The sequence below is a fragment of the Ochotona princeps genome, chromosome 6 (assembly GCF_030435755.1).
Source record: "Ochotona princeps isolate mOchPri1 chromosome 6, mOchPri1.hap1, whole genome shotgun sequence".
Classification (NCBI taxonomy): Eukaryota; Metazoa; Chordata; class Mammalia; order Lagomorpha; family Ochotonidae; genus Ochotona; species Ochotona princeps.
Window position 1 is genome coordinate 79,774,775 of NC_080837.1, and position 18,574 is coordinate 79,793,348.

The 18,574-nt window shown below is 43.2% G+C and overlaps 1 protein-coding gene across 10 annotated transcripts in view; it reads right to left on the bottom strand.

Annotated features, from left to right (window-relative positions):
* The window catches only part of TJP1 (tight junction protein 1), a 100,707-nt gene that overhangs the window by 27,294 nt on the left and 54,839 nt on the right, over positions 1 to 18,574 (bottom strand). For all 10 annotated transcript variants that reach the window (XM_058666549.1, XM_058666547.1, XM_058666546.1 and 7 more), the window contains exons 9-15: positions 10,116 to 10,255; positions 9,218 to 9,323; positions 6,710 to 6,860; positions 3,513 to 3,621; positions 2,416 to 2,635; positions 2,016 to 2,200; positions 1,816 to 1,911 (exon numbers count right to left, since the gene is read on the bottom strand). In XM_058666549.1, coding sequence (XP_058522532.1) covers positions 1,816 to 1,911; positions 2,016 to 2,200; positions 2,416 to 2,635; positions 3,513 to 3,621; positions 6,710 to 6,860; positions 9,218 to 9,323; positions 10,116 to 10,255 — 1,007 coding nt within the window. The remainder of the gene's footprint in view (positions 1 to 1,815; positions 1,912 to 2,015; positions 2,201 to 2,415; positions 2,636 to 3,512; positions 3,622 to 6,709; positions 6,861 to 9,217; positions 9,324 to 10,115; positions 10,256 to 18,574) is intronic.

Genomic DNA, 18,574 nt, shown 5'->3' on the forward strand with positions numbered 1-18,574 from the left:
TTTTATTTTTAAAGATTTATTTATTTTTACTACAAAGTCAGATATACAGAGAAGAGAGACAGAGGAAGATCTTCCATCCGATGTTTCACTCCCCAAGTGAGCCACAACGGCCGGTGTACGCCGATCCGAAGCCAGGAACCTGGAACCTCTTCCGGGTCTCCCACGCGGGTGCAGGGTCCCAATGCATTGGGCTGTCCTCGACTGCTTTCCCAGGCCACAAGCAGGGAGCTGGATGGGAAGTGGAGCTGCCGGGATTAGAACCGGCGCCCATATGGGATCCCGGGGCTTTCAAGGCGAGGACTTCAGCCACTAGGCCACGCAACCAGGTCCAGAAGGAAGATCTTAACCTCTGTCTCTCCTCCTCTGTAAATCTGCCTTTCCAATAAAAATAAATAAATCTTCAAATACATAAAATAAATCTGTACCAACAATCTTTTTCCAAAGACTTTAATAATCTGGAGAAAAAATAACTGTTTAAAATTCATGTGTCCAGTGTTGTGGCAGTGTAGCAAATTCCTGAGATGCTGGCATCTCCTATGAGTACAGGTTCCAGTCTCAGGAGCTCCCTGCTAGTGTGCCTGGGACATGAAGGCCGGCCCAAGCGGTCCCTGCATCTATGAGTTAGTTGACCTGGATGGGGTTCCAGGTTCCTAACTCCCCTTGGCACAGCCCCAGCAGCTGTGCCCAACAGACGGGAGATTTTCCTTTTTCTCTATTTATAGCTGTACTTCAGATAAACAATCTCTAAGAACATTTCATAAACATATATATAGGGACGCACAATTTTTCCTTTGTGCAAGGCTCCCAACAAAGGCTCAGCATTCTTCCTCCTTCTGCACAGCCAGTTTGTGCAGCGCACTTTCGGGACATGAGGAGGCTGCTGACAGCTGCCCTAAATCACGAGCAGCAATCTTGCAGCATAGCTCCCTGTGAGCTCCATGCGTGACCTTGGTAACTCAGCAGAAGGAGAACCCAGGAGCAGGAAAGGCTGGCAGGGACGCCTACAGCCCATCTCAGCAAACTCCTTTTCCAGTGGTGAACACATGCACATACAGATTGGGGCTGCTTTCAGCTCTAGTGCTTCAGGTCACCGGTAAGTATCTTGAGGTACAAGTCACACTGAGGGACAAGTTAAATGACTTCAGAGGACGAGACCACACAGACAAGACTCCACAGGCAAACAAAGCTAAATTTCAAATTTGGATGACACAGGGCAATTAAGGAGAGAGATTAGCTGGATTTTCTTAGAGAAAATGCAGTAACTCCTTGGTTCTTAATTCTTGAAGTCCAAGCAGACAGACATGGAGCTGGTTTCCTCAATAACCTAACTGAACAAGCATTCCCTTAATAGTTACATTTTTATTATGTAATTGGGGTCTTGCTCATCCTGCAAGAAAAGGAAATGAGAAATAAAACATCTCCAGGGCCCAGCGGCGTGGCCTAGCGGCTAAAGTCATCACTTTGAACGCCCCAGGATCCCATATGGGCGCCGGTTCTAATCCCGGCAGCTCCACTTCCCATCCTGCTCCCTGCTTGTGGCCTGGGAAAGCAGTCGAGGACGGCCCAATGCTTTGGGACACTGCACCTGCGTGGGAGACCTGGAGGAGGTTCCTGGTTCCCAGCTTTGGATCGGCGCGCACCGGCCGTTGCGGCCCACTTGGGGAGTGACTCATCGGACGGAAGATCTTCCTCTCTGTCTCTCCTCCTCTCTGTATATCTGACTGTAATAAAATAAATAAATCTTAAAAAAAAAAAAAAAAAAAGAAAAGAAAACATCTCCAGCCTCATCTTAGAGGTAGTATGGAAGTTACTTACTCGCAATCTGATAAATGTCTGGTTCTTCTCTGGCCAGTTTTTCTCTGGCAACATCGGCTATTGGTCCAAAGATGGTTACAGGCCTCAGGAATCCAGCTGGAGAAATTCAAATGGAAAATACTATTGTTTATAATTTTTGTTTCTTAAACACATAGACATCAAGGGGTATTTTTTATGTTAGCCTAAAGAAAATAAATTACCTTCTCGAAGAACAACCCTTTCATAAGCTGGAAACTTTGTTTGGACAGGCTGAGCTGACAAATCCTCCCTACTTTTCCGAAGGTTCCTCTTGGAGCTGCGAAGCCCTCGGAATCTCCAAAAGTCAGCCCGATCTCCTCCTGCTGTTTTTGGAAGTGTGTACTGCACACTGGCTAACTGTTCAGCTCTGTACAGAAAAATGGACAAAGACTCAAAAGGAACGAACTATCAAAATACTAGACACAGTTTATATGTAGCATATACCTTAATGGCTGTTGTTGGATAAAGGAGCTTAAAAAAGTAATTCAACTATGGACTGGTTAAACACAATGAAGAAATAATTATCTGCATTATTACCAAACTTCCTATCACACGACTTGGTGAAGTGCTCCCCCTTGATACCTGTTCTTATTGGGGATGATGCCTCGCTCCACCTCCTTATGATTTTTGCCAATTCGAATGGCCAGCCAAGAGCCCAGCTTTCCGTTGTACAAGGTATCCACGACCCGAAACACCTCTCCTTTGTTAAAACTAAGTCCATAAGGAGATTCCTTCTCATATTCAAAATGGGTTCTAATGTAGAAAGAATCTCCAACATCTGATTCTACAATGCGGCGATAAACTAAAAGGAATTAAAACAAACACATTAATGAGACAAGACATTAGCGTGAAAAGAGTACATTGTAAGATACTACAGATGCTAAGATAGGAGAGTCAACAAACGCAAGAGGATCCGCTGAGTCCCGGATGTGTGCTGTGGCAGCGCTATAGAGCATCTTGTCTCACACACTCACCATCACCACCTTGATGACGCTCCCTCGGTTCCCCCATCCTCAGACACACAGAATACAGCCACACACCTGCTTTCTACTCACGGTATCCCATTAAATCAATTCTCAAATGAGGACAATTTTCCCCTAACTGTCATTTGTCATTATCTTCAGACAGTTTTGCCTGGGTGAGAGTGGGGTGAGGATTAGGGGTGTGTATATTATGTATGGGTAACAGTGTTTCATTCACTGTGCAGAGGCTAGGAACACTCCCAAACACCTTAACCATCCTATCACCACAGGGCAGCCACTGAACAGATTTTTTTGGTTCAAAATGTCAACAGTGCCAACTACGTGCAGTATACATCAAAGAGAAATTTAGGCATTCTCTTGAATCAATGCAAATAAATATCAGAGTGTATTTTTTAGATGACTTGAGAATAAAATATAGGAGCTGCCCATATATACTTATACACAGTTCTGCACTAATAAACACACCTTTTTTTAAACAATGGAAATGATAAGAAGGTATTTACTTAAATTGGAATTCGTAAGATTGTAACTCCTAATGTGCTCTGATAATGAGCAGTGTTAAGATTTTGTGTCCCAAAATGAGTTAAAATCTCAGAGAATAACAAACTCAATCTTCATTCCACTTTGCTTGCTCTCAAACACTGGACACGTCCCTACACGAGCGGCAGCAAGCAGGGTGGCACGACAGTCTCTCACCATCCTTCTTCTTCTGGGCCAGGATAGTCACTTCTTCTCCTTTAGGCAGATCGAGCAGGAAAAGGACGGCTTCTTCTCTAATGATATTGGTGAAATCTACATTATTTACCTATTAGAATAAGATTCCATGTTAATCTATTTTCCTTTGAGAAAAAAACACACTCTAATTTAAGCAAGCAGAAACCCAGTGAGCAGTATTGTGAATTCATCTAAGAACAGCCCTGACGCATCCTGACATGAGTGATCACCCAATCCAAAATCCAACTGAGATCTAGACAAACATTACTGAGGGGCAGCACTGTGGCACAGCTGGCTAAGCTTCCACCTGTAGCAGTGGCATCCTGTTTGGGCACTGGTTATGTCCTGGCAGCTTCACACTTCTGATCCAGCTCCTCTGCTTATGGCCACAGAAAGGCAGCAGGGGCGGCTTACATCCTTAAGCCCCTGCACCCACTGGCAGAGTTAGAAGAAGCTGCTGGCTCCTGACCGGCTCAGCTCCAGCGATTGTGTCACTGGGGGAGAGAGACAGCAATGGAAGAACTCTGCCTTTCCAATTAAAAAAAATATCTTCAAACAGGACACATTGTAAGCATGTAACTGTAATGTTGGCCAGGGCTTGCCCAGTCAGAATTCACTTGTATCAATCGCTTCTACCTGCTTACACGAAACTTAATAAATGTCACCAGTGTCTATATGCAGAATTACAGGTGGACACTTTTTCCTATCTTTAGTGAAATGTTCCTATTAAAAAGCAAATATTACTTGCTTTTAGTATATAACCAAACATGAACTTTTAAAATGTAAAACTTTTTTTTATGAGAAAGGCAGCAGGGTCAAAGTGGGGCAAGCTGCAAGTGTCAGAGCGGGGTCAGGATGAAGTCAGGAGTCTAGAACTCGGGAGGCAGCGACCTGTCTCTGAGCCATCACCTGACACTTAGCAAGAAGTTGGAGTGGAAACAAAGCAGTGAAAGCCAAACCTAGATTTCCAATGTGGGGTATGATGCTCCAAGTAATCTTAAAAGACTAAAACGTCTACCCCAGAAAATACTTTAAAAAATAATGTATTTTCTGATTATCACAAAATATGGAGTAGCTAAGAAAATAGGTCTATTTCTTTATCTGGAGACAGTGAGCCTCATTACAGGAATCGTGTTCAGACACTCGAGAGGAGAGGGGATCAAGGGCCACCGAAGCGTCATGAAGAATCACCACACTGTGTCTGACAGAGACAGTGTATCCGGTGACGCCGCACTTGCTGACAGGAAGGAAGACCACAAGACAAGCGCTACAGAAGGAAGATTCTGACCAAACCTGAGATGCTGAGTGTAGCAAGACAGGAGCAGGCAGCCACTGCCATTCCCCATGTTTCAGAAGGAATTAATGAAGGCAGGAAAAAAACAGGAAAATTTTACAAGTGTCAGCATGGAGTGTTGTGGGACAGTGCTCCTGGAAATTCACCTGCCTACCCCATACGGGAGGTCATAGGCACATGGCACACTGTGTCCCCAAAGTGAACCCCTGACAGGAGTCTTGGCTGACTGAGACCCCAACATGGCCTGTTCCCTGGGTATGCACCAAGAGCCATGGGCTGTACCCTAGTCTCTCTTTTTCCCCTCTTTAATGAACTATGTATGCTAGGACTTCCTTTGTAAAAACTCTAGGAAAGTAAAATGTTACATTCATTCTGCTTTTCAGCAGCTAAGCAATTTGCCCTGAGACACAGAGTCCTGTTTCCTGACCTTTAACTTCAAAGGAGGATCCAGACAGACAGATATCTATTAGCCAGACACAGTGTTGTTGGGTGGAAGACCCGCTGGGACCACCTTCTGCCTGCCCCCTTTTCCTAATCTATATAAGCTCGTGACTTCTCTACAATACATGGACCTCCTTCATCATCAGTTTGTCTCCATTGTTTCTGCTGCAGAGGAGCACTGTCGCCTCAGCCCTTGGTGCTCTAGGAGCCTGCTGGACAGAAGACCCAGAGAGAGTTACAGACTCCAAGTAGGAAAGCACTTCAAGGTTATTGAACACAGTCAAAACACATTAAGAAAAAAAGGAAAATGAGTGTTGCAGCTGACAGCAGGTCTATGACCACTTATGGAAATTCAGATTCAAACTGGCTAAGACAAACTGAACAACCTTAATGGCTGGATGAGATTCAACCCACAGTCAAGCTCTAAAGCAATGAGAGATGAAAAAGTGGGCAAATACATGAAGAACGAAGAGAAAGATTCAAACATGACAAAGGCTGCAAGACTGCAGAGTTGACTGGAGACAGAATTCAGGACGCAGGTGAGAGGTGAGCTGCATGCAGAAACCAGAACCCCTGCAGGTGGAGGGGCAGTCAACAGAAGCATCCTCATCTGACGGAACTGATATTTTGATGCAAGTCAACTGGAAACCAAGTGGAAGTTTGCTTTTTCTTTTTTCCCCTCAAAGATTTATTTATTTTTTATTGGAAAGGAAGGAACATTTACAGAGGAGAGACAGAGAGAATGATCTTCCTTCACTGGTTCACTCCCCCAGTGTCACAATAGCCGGAGTTGAACTGATCCGAAGTCAGGAGCCAGGAGCTTCTTCCAGGTCTCCCACACGGGTGCAGGGTCCCATGGCCTTGGGCCGTCCTCAACTGCTTTCCCAGGCCACAAGCAGGGAGCTGGATGGGAAGTGGGGCATCTGAGACACAAATCAGTGCCATATCGGACCGCACCAGGCTATTATGCTGGGCCCAGGTTTTGCTGTTAATGGAGAAGAGACAGATGAAGGCAATACTGTTATTAAACAACATGTTTATAACGAGGAGGAGGAAAAGAAATAGAAACAGGGAGAAGGAAGAGGTGAAAGGGAATGGGGGATGTTCAGGGCATGAAGACACATAAGAAAAATGCATAAGCTGTCCAAGTCAGGATTTGTTATTTCAAGAGTCAAAATGTCTAGGTAGATACAGTCTGCCAGTAGTCTTTTGGGTCCCTTCCTATTTCCCAATTCCTTTTTGCTCTTTCTGCTGCACTTTAAGAGATGACTTGGTATGCATAAGTTCTCACAGGTTCTAACACCACCAGCGACTACAATGAAACAACATACTTACCTGGAACGAGAATTGGCAAGCCCAATAGAAGCTAGGTCTTTCTTAAGACAAACAAGACTTAATTGGTTCACGTACTTTCACGTTTACACATGCTGACCTTCCGACATACCCTGAGAATCTGGTCTCCTTCCTCTAGGCCTTCCTTAGCAGCAGGGCTGTCTTCTAGAACACCAGCCACAAATATCCCGACATCATTTCCACCAGCCAGCCGCAGACCCACGCTATCTCCCTTCCTGAATTTTACCAATTTCATGCTGGGCCTGTCCAAAAGAGATACTTTATTTGAATCAGTTAAGAGAAGCTAGAAAAACTGGAACAAACTACTAAATGAAAACCATATTCCAAAGGAAATAAAGGACCGTAATTGCTACAATTTGTCACACCACTAACCTACTGGGTAAGATTGAGTGTTAGTACCCATAAGCAAGGCCAGCATTGTGCTGGAGGTCAAGCTGCTGTAACCAACTGCAGCCCCCACTCCAAGTCCTGCTGCCCCACTCCACAGGAGCTAATAACCCTGGGAAAGCAGCGTCTACTCCGAGTCCTGCTGCCCCATTCCACAGGAGCTCAAAACCCTGGGAAAGCAGCGGATGGCGACCCAGGTACTTAGACTCCTCCTTGCCATCAACATGGGAGACCCAGATGGAACTCAAGCCCGGCTATTGTGGCCATTTGGACAGCAAATCAGACAGAGCCCGCTCTCTCTTTCTCTGTAAGTCTTTTAAATAGACAGATAAATTATCTTTTAAAAAGTCCTCAAAAATCAGACTTAACAGCACTTTATTTTCTAGTTAATTATATTTTGAGATATCTCAATTCAATATTCCAGTACTGCTTTACATAACAAATTCATAAAATTAACTTCATGAAAGAACAGTTTCTCAGCTTTCCAAGTCTTGGGAAGATGGCACGTTCTCAACAGCCAAAAATTATTTTTTTAAACTCCAGTTCCTAATGCTTCATCTCTACTGAATAGTCCTGTTTTTAAAAGGCAGGAATTAAAGTACAAATTGCCTAATTTTCCTAATATCAGGAAGTCAAACCAAGCTCTATGTATTTTGATTCCGTATCAAACAGAGGGAATTTTGTAGCTAGAGTGTGTTCAACAGCTCACTTTCTCTGCAACTTGCAATTAAGAAGAAAATCATTCACCTTTTCGGTAATTATTTCTACATCTAATCCCTACCCCTGTTCCTTTTGTTTTGTCTGTTTGCTTGTTTTGTTTTTAGGAAGGCCTAACTACACTGATAATGAGATACTGCATCTGCCTGTTCATACTCTCAGTGCTCACAATGGCCAGGTCCAGGCCAGGATGAAGCCAGGAGCCACAATCACAAAGCCTACTCAGCTCGCCCACAGCAGCAGAGGCCCAGGTTCTTGGCCCACCTTCAGCTCTTCCAGATACACTGGCAGGAAGCTGGACTGGAAGCAGAGTGGCCGGGTCTCGAATCAGCACTCCAGTATAGGATGCTGGGTTAGCAGGTGTCAGTTCAATCTGTTATTCAACAGTACCAGGGCTTCTGCTCCTTTCTTGTGGCCAAGAATCAATTCATGCGCATCTTTCTCATCAGAGCAGTGCTGAACTCTTAAGACACTAAATGAACCCTGAAGGACGCCTTAGGGGAATGGACTAGCAGAAATACATTATAAATCACAAATTATCCTTGGTGTCCTTCTAGGCAATCCTAACTAGCCCCATGTTCTTGGTCCAAAAAATATGCTCTTTTGTTTTTAAATATTTACTTATTTTTGAGAGGTAAAGGAGGGCAAGGGAGAGAAACAAGACCTTCTTTTCAGTGGCTCACTTGCCAAATGCCTGCTAGCAGTCAGGGCGGGGCCAGCAGCCAGGAACTCTATCCAGGTCTACCAGGAGGGTGATGGCAAACCCAGTACTTGGGCCATGACATGCTGCCTCCCAGCATGCGTAAGAACAGGGAACCACAGAAGTAGAGGGGGACTCCATCCCAGGGTCTCCAGCATTCGCATTTTCAACTTCATTTGAAAGGTAGAGGCAGAGATGCTCCACCAACTCCCCAAATGCCTGCACCAGTTGGGCTGGGCCAGGGTGAAGATAGGAGCCAGGCTGGGTATGTAGAGCAGCTGATCAGAGTGACCTGGCACTCTGATGCTGGATGCAGGCACTGCAAATGGCAGCTTAACCTGCGGTGTGCTACAACACCTGTTCTAGACACACCACTCTTATTCTGACATGATGTATCTTCCGTTTTAATCCACTAATCAGCAAAATATTAAAAACTGGCAGAAATTCTGATACCTAGAGAAATAATTTTTGTATTCCTGATCTCAACACTTCACAGTAACATAATGTAAAATAATTAATAAAAAAAATACCAAAAACAAACAAACAAAAAAACACTTCACAGAAGACAGTGGTGAGAAAGAAGACATTCAAAGTTTTTTTGTTGTTATTCTTAAGTCTCAACATAACTTAACCATGGAAGAGACCGCTAAACAAGAAAGGAAATAATCTAATCATGGCAGTAAGTTTTCTTCCTTGTTCTTTAAAAAATATTTCGACTATGGTTTGTAATTAAATGCTTACTCTAAACACTGCTTAGTAACAGAGCAAGAAGACAATACAATTGAATTGCGTTACCGGAGAATCCCATCCTCGTGAGTTGAATTAGGCAGGACACCATCAGATGGACTGACAGGTAAATCCACGTCTGGTTGTCCAACTTGAGCATACACAGGCTTGGGTTCTAAAAGAAAGAAGACTTAAAGTGTGCAAGACTCATTTTATAAAAATAGGGAATACTAATCTAAGGAAAGAGTGCAATAACTACTCCACAGAGTCTGTAACACGTGTGAAAGCCCCAAGCAAAACTAAGATGACAAAACCCGGCAAGGAGTGTGCGTTCAGCGTGTGTTAGAGACCATACACACGCCTAACAGGTTCTGAAGTCTTAAAAAGCACCTGTTACATGGTCATGTGCATTTTCACAGTTTTAACTGCCAGAGTATGAAATCTATATTCTCCATGGAAAACAGAACAGACGTATGAAGATGGAAAACACAAATCCTTCTGCTGAGTACCTCAAAGTAGCAGCCCTTCCTCATGGTGATAAATTGTTTAAATTGATATTCCTATTTCTTCCACTAACCATGAGAGCAAGGCAAAAGCTTCCAGGGAATGAATGAAGAGACATTAGATCCAAAGTCCCCAAGCCTTCTGGGTCACCAAGCTAGAGGTGCTGGGCTCTCTTACAGAGCTTTGTGTTTGCAAAAACATTTTCAAAAGCAAAACAATCTTTGTATATAAGCTTTTGTAGCCAATCTAATATTAGCCTTCATGAGCAGGGTTGGGAAGCAGCCTTACTTTTCAAGTGGTTATATACACAGAAAGAAAGAAAACAACACTCATGTTACAAGTTAAGTGCAAGACAATTCACACCTGTAATAGCAGTTACTGAGCCTCCAAAGTCGCCAGTGAGTTCCGGCAACTAGTTCAGTGCAGACATTCCCTCAACAACATTGTGTGCTGTTATGCTTACCTGGAAGGGCAGGTGTTTGCTTCTCGTTTCTTTCGATTTTAACCTCTTCTATAGCTTTCGTCACGTGGTCCTCTCCGTGTTTTACAGGGGTTGAGAGAGCTGCAGGCTTGGAGAGTCTCTCTTCTTCTCTGCTTCGGAGACTACATAACAAGTAAAAAATTAAGCATGTGAAGATGATTCTAAAAACCATTTCCAAAAGGAACAGCACAAGAAGATAACAATTTCATGAAACTGGGAAAAAATATTGAAAACTGCTTAAAAATAAGATTAATCTTAAACAAAGATTTGATTTTAATAATGCACATTATTAGCAGTTCTTGTAAGGAAAAAAGTGTGTTAAGTTTTCCTCCTGAAGAGAGAAAACATAAGCATTTTTTAGTTTCTATTTTCATGTCCATTTTATAAAATCCATGATTATCTATTCTACTTTGGTTTCTATATACATATGTATTAAAGATTTATTCTTATTTGAAAGGCAGATCCACAAAAAGGAGAGAACTAGAGAGGAAGGGTGGGATGGAGGGAGGGAGAGAGGGAGAAATCTTTCAACCACTAGTTCACTCCCCAAATGGCTGCCAACAGAACCGAGCCATTCGGAAGCCTGGAGCCTGGAGCTTCTTCCAGGGCCCAAGGGCCAAGAACCATCTGCTGCTGCTTTCTCAGGTTACAAGCACGGAGCCGGATCAGAAGCGGAGCAGCAGGGACACCAACTGGTGTCACTGTGAAATGCCAACACCACAGGCAGAGGATTAGCACGCTACACCATCAAGCCAACCCTACATATTCTACTTTTGAATTAGAGCTATAATAAACTGGCCATTTGGGGAGTGAACCAGCAGAGGATGATCTTTGTCTCTCCTTCTCTCTGTAAATCTGCCTTTCAAATAAAAATATCTTTTTTAAGAAATATTTAATGAAATGTATGTAAACAAAACCGTCTTAGAAAAATTAAATATTCAGAAATTCCCTAGTTCAAACCAGAATCTTTAAAACTAAAAAATGTCAAAATTTCTTGGTGTTTACATATTACTACAATTAGCTCAACATAAATGAACAGAATTAAGCTTTCTCCCCAAACTGTACTCTGCTCCTCCCATTATAATGCATGTACTACACAAGGTATGCACGTTGTGGCACAGTGGATTACACTACCACCGGGGACATCCACCTCTCACATGTAAGTACTGGTAAGAGTCCCAGCTACCGCATTTCCAAGCTAGTCCTTATTAATGCATCTGGGAAGGCAGCGGGTAATGGCCCAAGTACGTGGGTCCCTACAACCCACATGTGCGCTCCATCCAGGTAGAGTTCTTGGCTCCAGCCTGGTGAAGGCCAAACAGCTGTGGGCACTTGAAGCATGGACCATCAGGGAGAAGATTTTTCTCTCTCTGCTTTATAGATGAACTCAGTGTTGTTGTTTTTTGTTTTTTTGTTTTAAGGTGCACACAATGCCTGATTTCCTACTTTCATATCCATACAAATAAAAACATGGAAACATTTTAAGAATGAGATTGTTGAGGCCAGCACAGTAAGCTTCTGCCTTTAGCACCAGCATCCCATCCGGGCACCAACTCGAGCCCTGGCTACTCCACTTTTGACCCAGCTCTGTGTTTGTGGCCTGGGAAGATGGCAAAGGATGGCTCAGGCTTGGGTGCTCCAGTGCCTATGTGGGAGATGTAGAAGAAGTTCCTGGCTCCTGGCAAAGCTCTGACCATTGTGGCCATTTGGAAAGTGAACCAGCAGATGGAAGGTCTCTATCTCTGTGTCTCTCCTCTTCTCTGCAACACTGCCTTTCAACTAAAAAGCTACTAAAATGAAATTTTCAAAACTACTTATAGTTTTACAGATTTCTGTTCATTTGCCAACAGGAACTTCAGCTATCTGCTTAAAGAGGTAAACAAAAACAGTTTCAATTAACTTTCTGCTTATAGCTCAAAAGAAAAAAGCCTTCTAAAATTTAACGACTGACATTGCTGCTTTGACACTGAACTTAAAATCAAATACAGTATTTTTACTCAAATGCTCTAGTAAGACAGGAGATTGTAATTTGCTAATTTAGGGTGCTTACTCTGCTTCATTCAAAAGAGTTGCTAGTATTTCTTTGGGAAATTCTTATTTTTCATGTCTAATATATTTTTGTCCTATAACATAATTATTATGACTTTACAAGTAATCAGCTTTTTAAAAAATTGGATAGATGGACTTTGCATCATTTTTCATATTCAAACTTCAGGAATTTTTCAAAATTTGAGAAATGAATGTTTTTCAAGTGTATTTCCATTATCTACCAAAAGATGGAGGCATTATTCAGTAATACATGAAGATCTAGAGCAATGCTGCAAACAATTATAAAGTGAGTCACACAATTCAAAATTTAATCTATATTAAAATAAGAGGTAAAGACAATAAACTGCACTTAATCCAACACTATCATCTGGAACAATATTGTTTTAAAGATAGACTGATTTATAGTGAGGAGGAGACAGGAAGAATCTGCCTTCTGTTGGTTCACTCCCCAAAAGGCCAGAGTTGAGCAGATCTGAAGCCAAGAGCTCCTTCTGGGTCTCCACATGGGTCCGGGTCCTAAGGCCTTGGGCTGTCTTCCACTGCTTTCCCAGGACACAAGCAGGAAGCTGGATGGGCAGTAGAGCAGCCGGGATACAAACTGGCATGCATGTGGAATGCTGGCGCATGCAGGAAGAGAACTAGCCAATATAGCCATTGCTCCAGCTCCAGCTACTATTTCATCATGTAACCAATTTGAACTATTATTGGCACATTTTATATTCTTTTAAAAACCCAACATATATTTTATACTTTCAACACACTGAAGTTTCAACTGACCAGATGTCAAATTCTCGCCATGTGTTGCAAAGGACCGACAGGCTGGGCTGTACAGATCTAGAGTCAAAGTCTAGAACAAAATAGGTAATTTCCCCAAAACTTTAAGAATGTTCTATTATGAATAAATGTGATCACTAAAACAAGAGCTCAATTTACACACATGAAATCAGTGACAACTTGTGAAAAGTTGGTGAGGTGGAGCAAATGGAAATGTTGCCCAAACCTTCCTTATAATTCTATCAAAACAATTCTCAAACTTATGCTGTTAGGACAAAAGACCTTTTTGCTATTTTGAAGAAAGTCGAGCTCACATGACACCTTGTGTGTTCTGAGATAGACTTCTGCTCCTGGTCAGGGAGGGCTTCCCAATGATCAGATGCAGACTTCGTGCCTTCCTGCTTCCCCCGGGATAAGGAGGCCAGCTCCACTTTTTAAAATGTTAACTTGCACATGGCACCCTAACGGCAATGATCTGCCCATCTGGAATCTGGGCTGGTCAGAGGCTCTGTGCAGTCCAGCTGTCAAAGGTGAGGCAGGGCCAAGCCTCTGAAGGGTTGATAATTCACATATCTGGACAAGTGAGAAGAGCCTTTCCCAAGTCTTATGTTATCAGAGCAGGAGACTGACACACAATCTAGACACGTAAGCAGCAAGGCTGCTCTTGATGAAATACATCAGCTGAAACCTCAACCATGGGGGCTTGTCAGTGAGGGCCGAAAGAGGAGAGTGTGTCCCGCCCGTGCTCCTGCCGCAGAGAGGGCCCGAGGTCACAGGCCTCTTCTGTGATGTGCACTCATGTCTTCGTGAGACACCCCCAGGAATGACCCCTCCATGCTCTACGGAGACAAACATGCCAGTCAGGCTGGTGGCAAACACGACACACCTCTGCCCTGCCCTGGGCCCAGCTGAGCCCAGAACAGGTGCATGCCTCCTCTTTCCACACTCCAACTCAGCACCAGGGGGCAGCAACTGCTTCGTGGATCACAGGTTCTTGCTTTAGCACGCAGTCAACCCCCGTTACATTACACTTCTGCTCATGGAAGCTGTTTCCTGATCAGCTGGTACAGACACACTAGGAAGATTTCCCTCATTCCCACATTCAATACTCAAACACCATCTCAGAGACTGATGGCACCTTCCTTTAAAAATAATCTTAATACAGGAAATATGGCATCTTACTTTAAAAATAATCTTTTTTTTTTTAAAGATTTATTTATTTTTATTGGAAAGGCAGATATATAGAGAGGAGGAGAGACAGAGAGGAAGATCTTCCATCTGATGATTCACTCCCCAAGTGAGTGCAACGGGCCGGTGCTGTGCCGATCCGAAGCCAGGAACCTGGAACCTCCTCCAGGTCTCCCACGCAGGTGCAGAAGCCCAAGGCCTTGGGCTGTCCTCCACTGCTTTCCCAGGCCACAAGCAGGGAGCTGGATGGGAAGTGGAGCTGCCGGGATTAGAACCGGCGCCCATATGGGATCCTGGCGCGTTCAGGGCGAGGATTTTAGCCTCTAGGCCACGCCTCCGGGCCCTAAAAATAATCTTAACACAGGAAATAAACTGAGGCTGAATATTCATTCTAGTGAAACACCTTTCTATAAAACACAGCTCCTGTTACCCTCATCCAATAAACACTGCCTTACAAACACCTTCCAGGAGCTCATTTATTATGCAAAGGTAGGTATCAACAACACATGTACTTTAAGAAAAATATGGACTCGGCTGTAACTGACATATGCTGAGAAACTAAGTTCTGAATATTCAATCTAAAAGGCTCTAACGCACACACAAAAAAGGTGCACACAGACTGTCCATGCGGACCGCCCACACACTCCTGCACTCCCTGGCACTCCAGACAAGTCCCAGGGGAGGGAAAACTGTGCACGGTGGTGTGATCAGCAGTGGCCCTGGCCATTCAAAGCTTATAGCACCTACCTTCCCTAACCTTCTCTCACCCACAGTGTGACAATCAAGAATGTCTTTAGACATTGACAAATATTTCAGTACAACAGCCCTTACTTGAAAAGGTTTTAAGTAAATTAACCTTTGACATTCCACACCTTGTGTTATTTTGTTTGTTTATTTACACACTCAAGTTTTTCCTTGATAGCAATTAAAACACTTTCTCTGTAGTGGCACATGAGAGAAGGTAAAAATAAATACATTAAGCTTAAAGACTTCATGGTGTGTCTGAAAATGAAAATACAGTAGTACCTTAATTATTCTTTAAAAAAAGGCCCCATCAGCTACAGCCATCAGATTTTGTTTTAGACAACTTCTCCATATCTGAAATAGCAATAAATGTCCAACTGACACATGCAGATGTTTCAAAAGCAGCTTCTAGCCTACTGGCAAAGGGGTACCCAAAACAGCACTTCAGAGGGTTTGTACAGAATGCAATCAGAAGTCTGAGTTTAGCTACAAAAAAAAGCCTTCTTTCATCAATGGTACTCAAACATTTTGGCTTTTGGTCAATGCTGGGTGAAGATTTTCAACATGAAATTAAATTTCCTAGATACATACAGAGCTGTGCCCCCAACCCCAAATTTTTTCACTCCTTCTCAATGTCCTGATCTTTTGTTTAGAAGAAATGTGTACTTCACATAAGTTGCCAAACTTACTGGTGTAAAATTATTTTAAAATAGCACAAGCTTGGGGCCAGTTGCTGGTCAACTGGCTGATCTCCATCTGCAGTGGAGGATCCAGAACGGCACCAGCTCCAGCTCCCTGTTTATGGCTTGGGAAAGCAATGAAGGCTGGCTCAAGTCCTTGGGCCCCTGCACCCATGTGGGAGGCCTGGAGAAAGCTACTGGCTCCAAACTGGCTCAGCTCTGGCTGCTGTGGCCAGTTGGGGAGTGAACCAGTGGATGGAAGATGGATCTGTCTCCCTTTCTCTCCGAAATCTGCCTTTCAAACAAATACATTTTTTTTTTTGGATTTATTTATTTTTATTACAGAGAAGAGGAAAGACAAAGAGGAAGATCTTCCTCCGATGGTTCACTCTCCAAGTGACCGCAATGGCTGGAGCTGAGCCAATCTGAAGCCAGGAGCCGGGAACTTCCTCGAGACCTCCCAAGTGGGTGCAGGGTCCCGCTTTGGGCGTCCTTGATTGCTTTCCCAGGCCACAGGCAGGGAGCTGGATGGGAAGTGGAGCTGCTGGGATCAGAACCGGAGCCCATAAGGGATCCCAGCACGTTCAAGGCGAGGACCTTAACTGCTATGCTATCGTGCTGGGCCCAAATACATCTTTTTAAAAAGTTATCTGTGACAACACAGACTAACGGATGCTACATGAGATGACATGGGTACAGAAAGAAACAGCATGATCTCACTTATGTACAGGTTCTAGAAAAATGATCTTAGATATAGGCACCAGTTCATGTCCCAGCTATTCTACATCCTATCCCATTCCCTGCTAATTGTCTGGGAAAAGCAGCAGAAGATGGCCCAAGTGTTTGGGCCCCTGCAGCCCCTATAGGAGACTGGGACGAAGCTTCTGGTTTAGACTGGCCCAGTTCTGGTTGTTGTGGTCATATGGAGAAGTAAACTAGCAGACTGAAGATATCCCTGTCTCTCTCTCAAACAAATAATCTTTTAAATGAGGGGAGGAGGACCATTAAGTTTTTATCAGTGCTGATACTACAACATTTAGCATTCAGTGGAGGCATTTCTCTCAGGCATAACAACAAATAAAGAAAATACTGTTTGACAGTTTCAACTGTCTGAAAACACCACTTTTACTTTCTTCAGAATATAAGCCTCTTCCTTAACACCAACAGCTAAACAGACCACTTTTCTATTTGTTGACACTACCTCAAAGTCTCAGACAAAAGCTTGGGCCTAGATGAACTTTATCAATTGGATGGAAAGATACAGTGAATGTAAAATGTAAAACTTGACAATCTAGTGTTTTCACAGTCACTCCGATTCTAATTAGTCTGACCTTTTAGGACAAGGAAAACTTTTCTCACTGTTGCAACTGCTTTTGATTTATCAGCAGCAACACCTTCATCTGAAAAGACAAACACACATTGTTCTAGGGGCAGAAATCATAACACAGGTCTGTGAAATTAACTGCCACCACAAGCGAGTACAATGTAACCACACCGAGGCTCTGAACACACTCAGCACAGCAAAAAGACTGCTATAACATACATGAAACAGCCTTGCCAATTACACCTACCGGGAAGCAGTGCCACAAGCACCCATGAGCCTTCTGCAATGCAAACCTTAGACCCACTGACCAACCAACCAGCAAGCCAGTAACAGCAATGCACATATAGGCATAAGGCAATTAACCATAACTAGTCTCTCCCTGCATACATCCTGTGAAACAAAACTATTTTAACAATCCACACTAAGTATCGATAGTGTTTCTAAATGGCTCCCTTGGCCAGTTTCCGTCATAACTTCTAAAGTCTAACACTGTAGGATAGGTCTTCAACAATTTTTCTTGCAGAACTATGTTGCAAGTTGCATCTCTCCCCAGGCTACCATCCGCTGAGCCGTGACTAGACAGCAGTGAAGGTACTTGGCTCACATAACTGCACGTGCTGTCAGCATCCTCTCCCAAGGTTTGCTCCCTAGAGTATGACAAACCTCCCTGACTTCTCTAAGTAGGTAATTCACCTACTTTCCTTGTCTACCACAATAAGGTCAAAGGCTTCAGTCTAAAGGTGAAGAGTACATCTTTCTTTTTTAAAAAATCCTGGTCCCTATCCATTTCATAACTATCATAAATTATGTCAACTGCAAACCTTTATCAGACTTTATCACAGCCTCCCAACCTGTTTATCTTAGTTTACAGCTGCAAAGTATTTCTAAGAAATGGTTCAATATAAGCAGACGGAAAAGCACGTTAAAAACTCTCACTCAGACCCTGTGCCTACTCTGCAGCACAACAGTGCACACCTGTGCCAGTCTGAAGCAACGGATTCCCTTCCTGCTTCACTGCACATGGGGGCTGAGCCAGAGAAAGGTCCCACGGCTGTGCATGTCAAAGACACCACATTAGGCAGATGACGCTGTTACACTTCCCCGTGACGGCTGTATATTCTCAAGATACACAAGAGTACTTGGGCATCTGAGAAATGGGTACAACTGATGTTTAACAAGAAGGATTTCTTTACACATTGTTGAAACTTTTCTCAGATTCTATCAGTACTAATTTCTTTAAACAATTTAACATTCGTAAAGACATGTACGCAAATAAGTTAAATGAGTTACAGTGTTTTTAATATTAGCATTTCACTCTTACAATGTAATAAATATTTCTCAAAACTCAAGATATCTAATTTCAAACTCCACAGTTTCAGATTTTAAGGGGAAAAAAATGAAACTGTTCATCAGCTAGTACTATTTTACAGCCTTCCAACAGGCAAGCTGCTGAATTTTCAGAAATTAAATTCTCATCACAAGAACATGGAGACAATCTGAAGATGCTACTGTGATCTTCCCATACTTACCCACCCTCCCCCCATCTTTTTTTTTTAATGTTACGTTTTCTAGCCAGTGGTGTGTAGATCTGGTAGCACAAAGAAGAAAACACCAGGAGCTTAAAAAAATGTACTCCCTGTCCTGTTTGTCTCAGATGAAAGCAGGCCCAGGCTGTGCTGTGT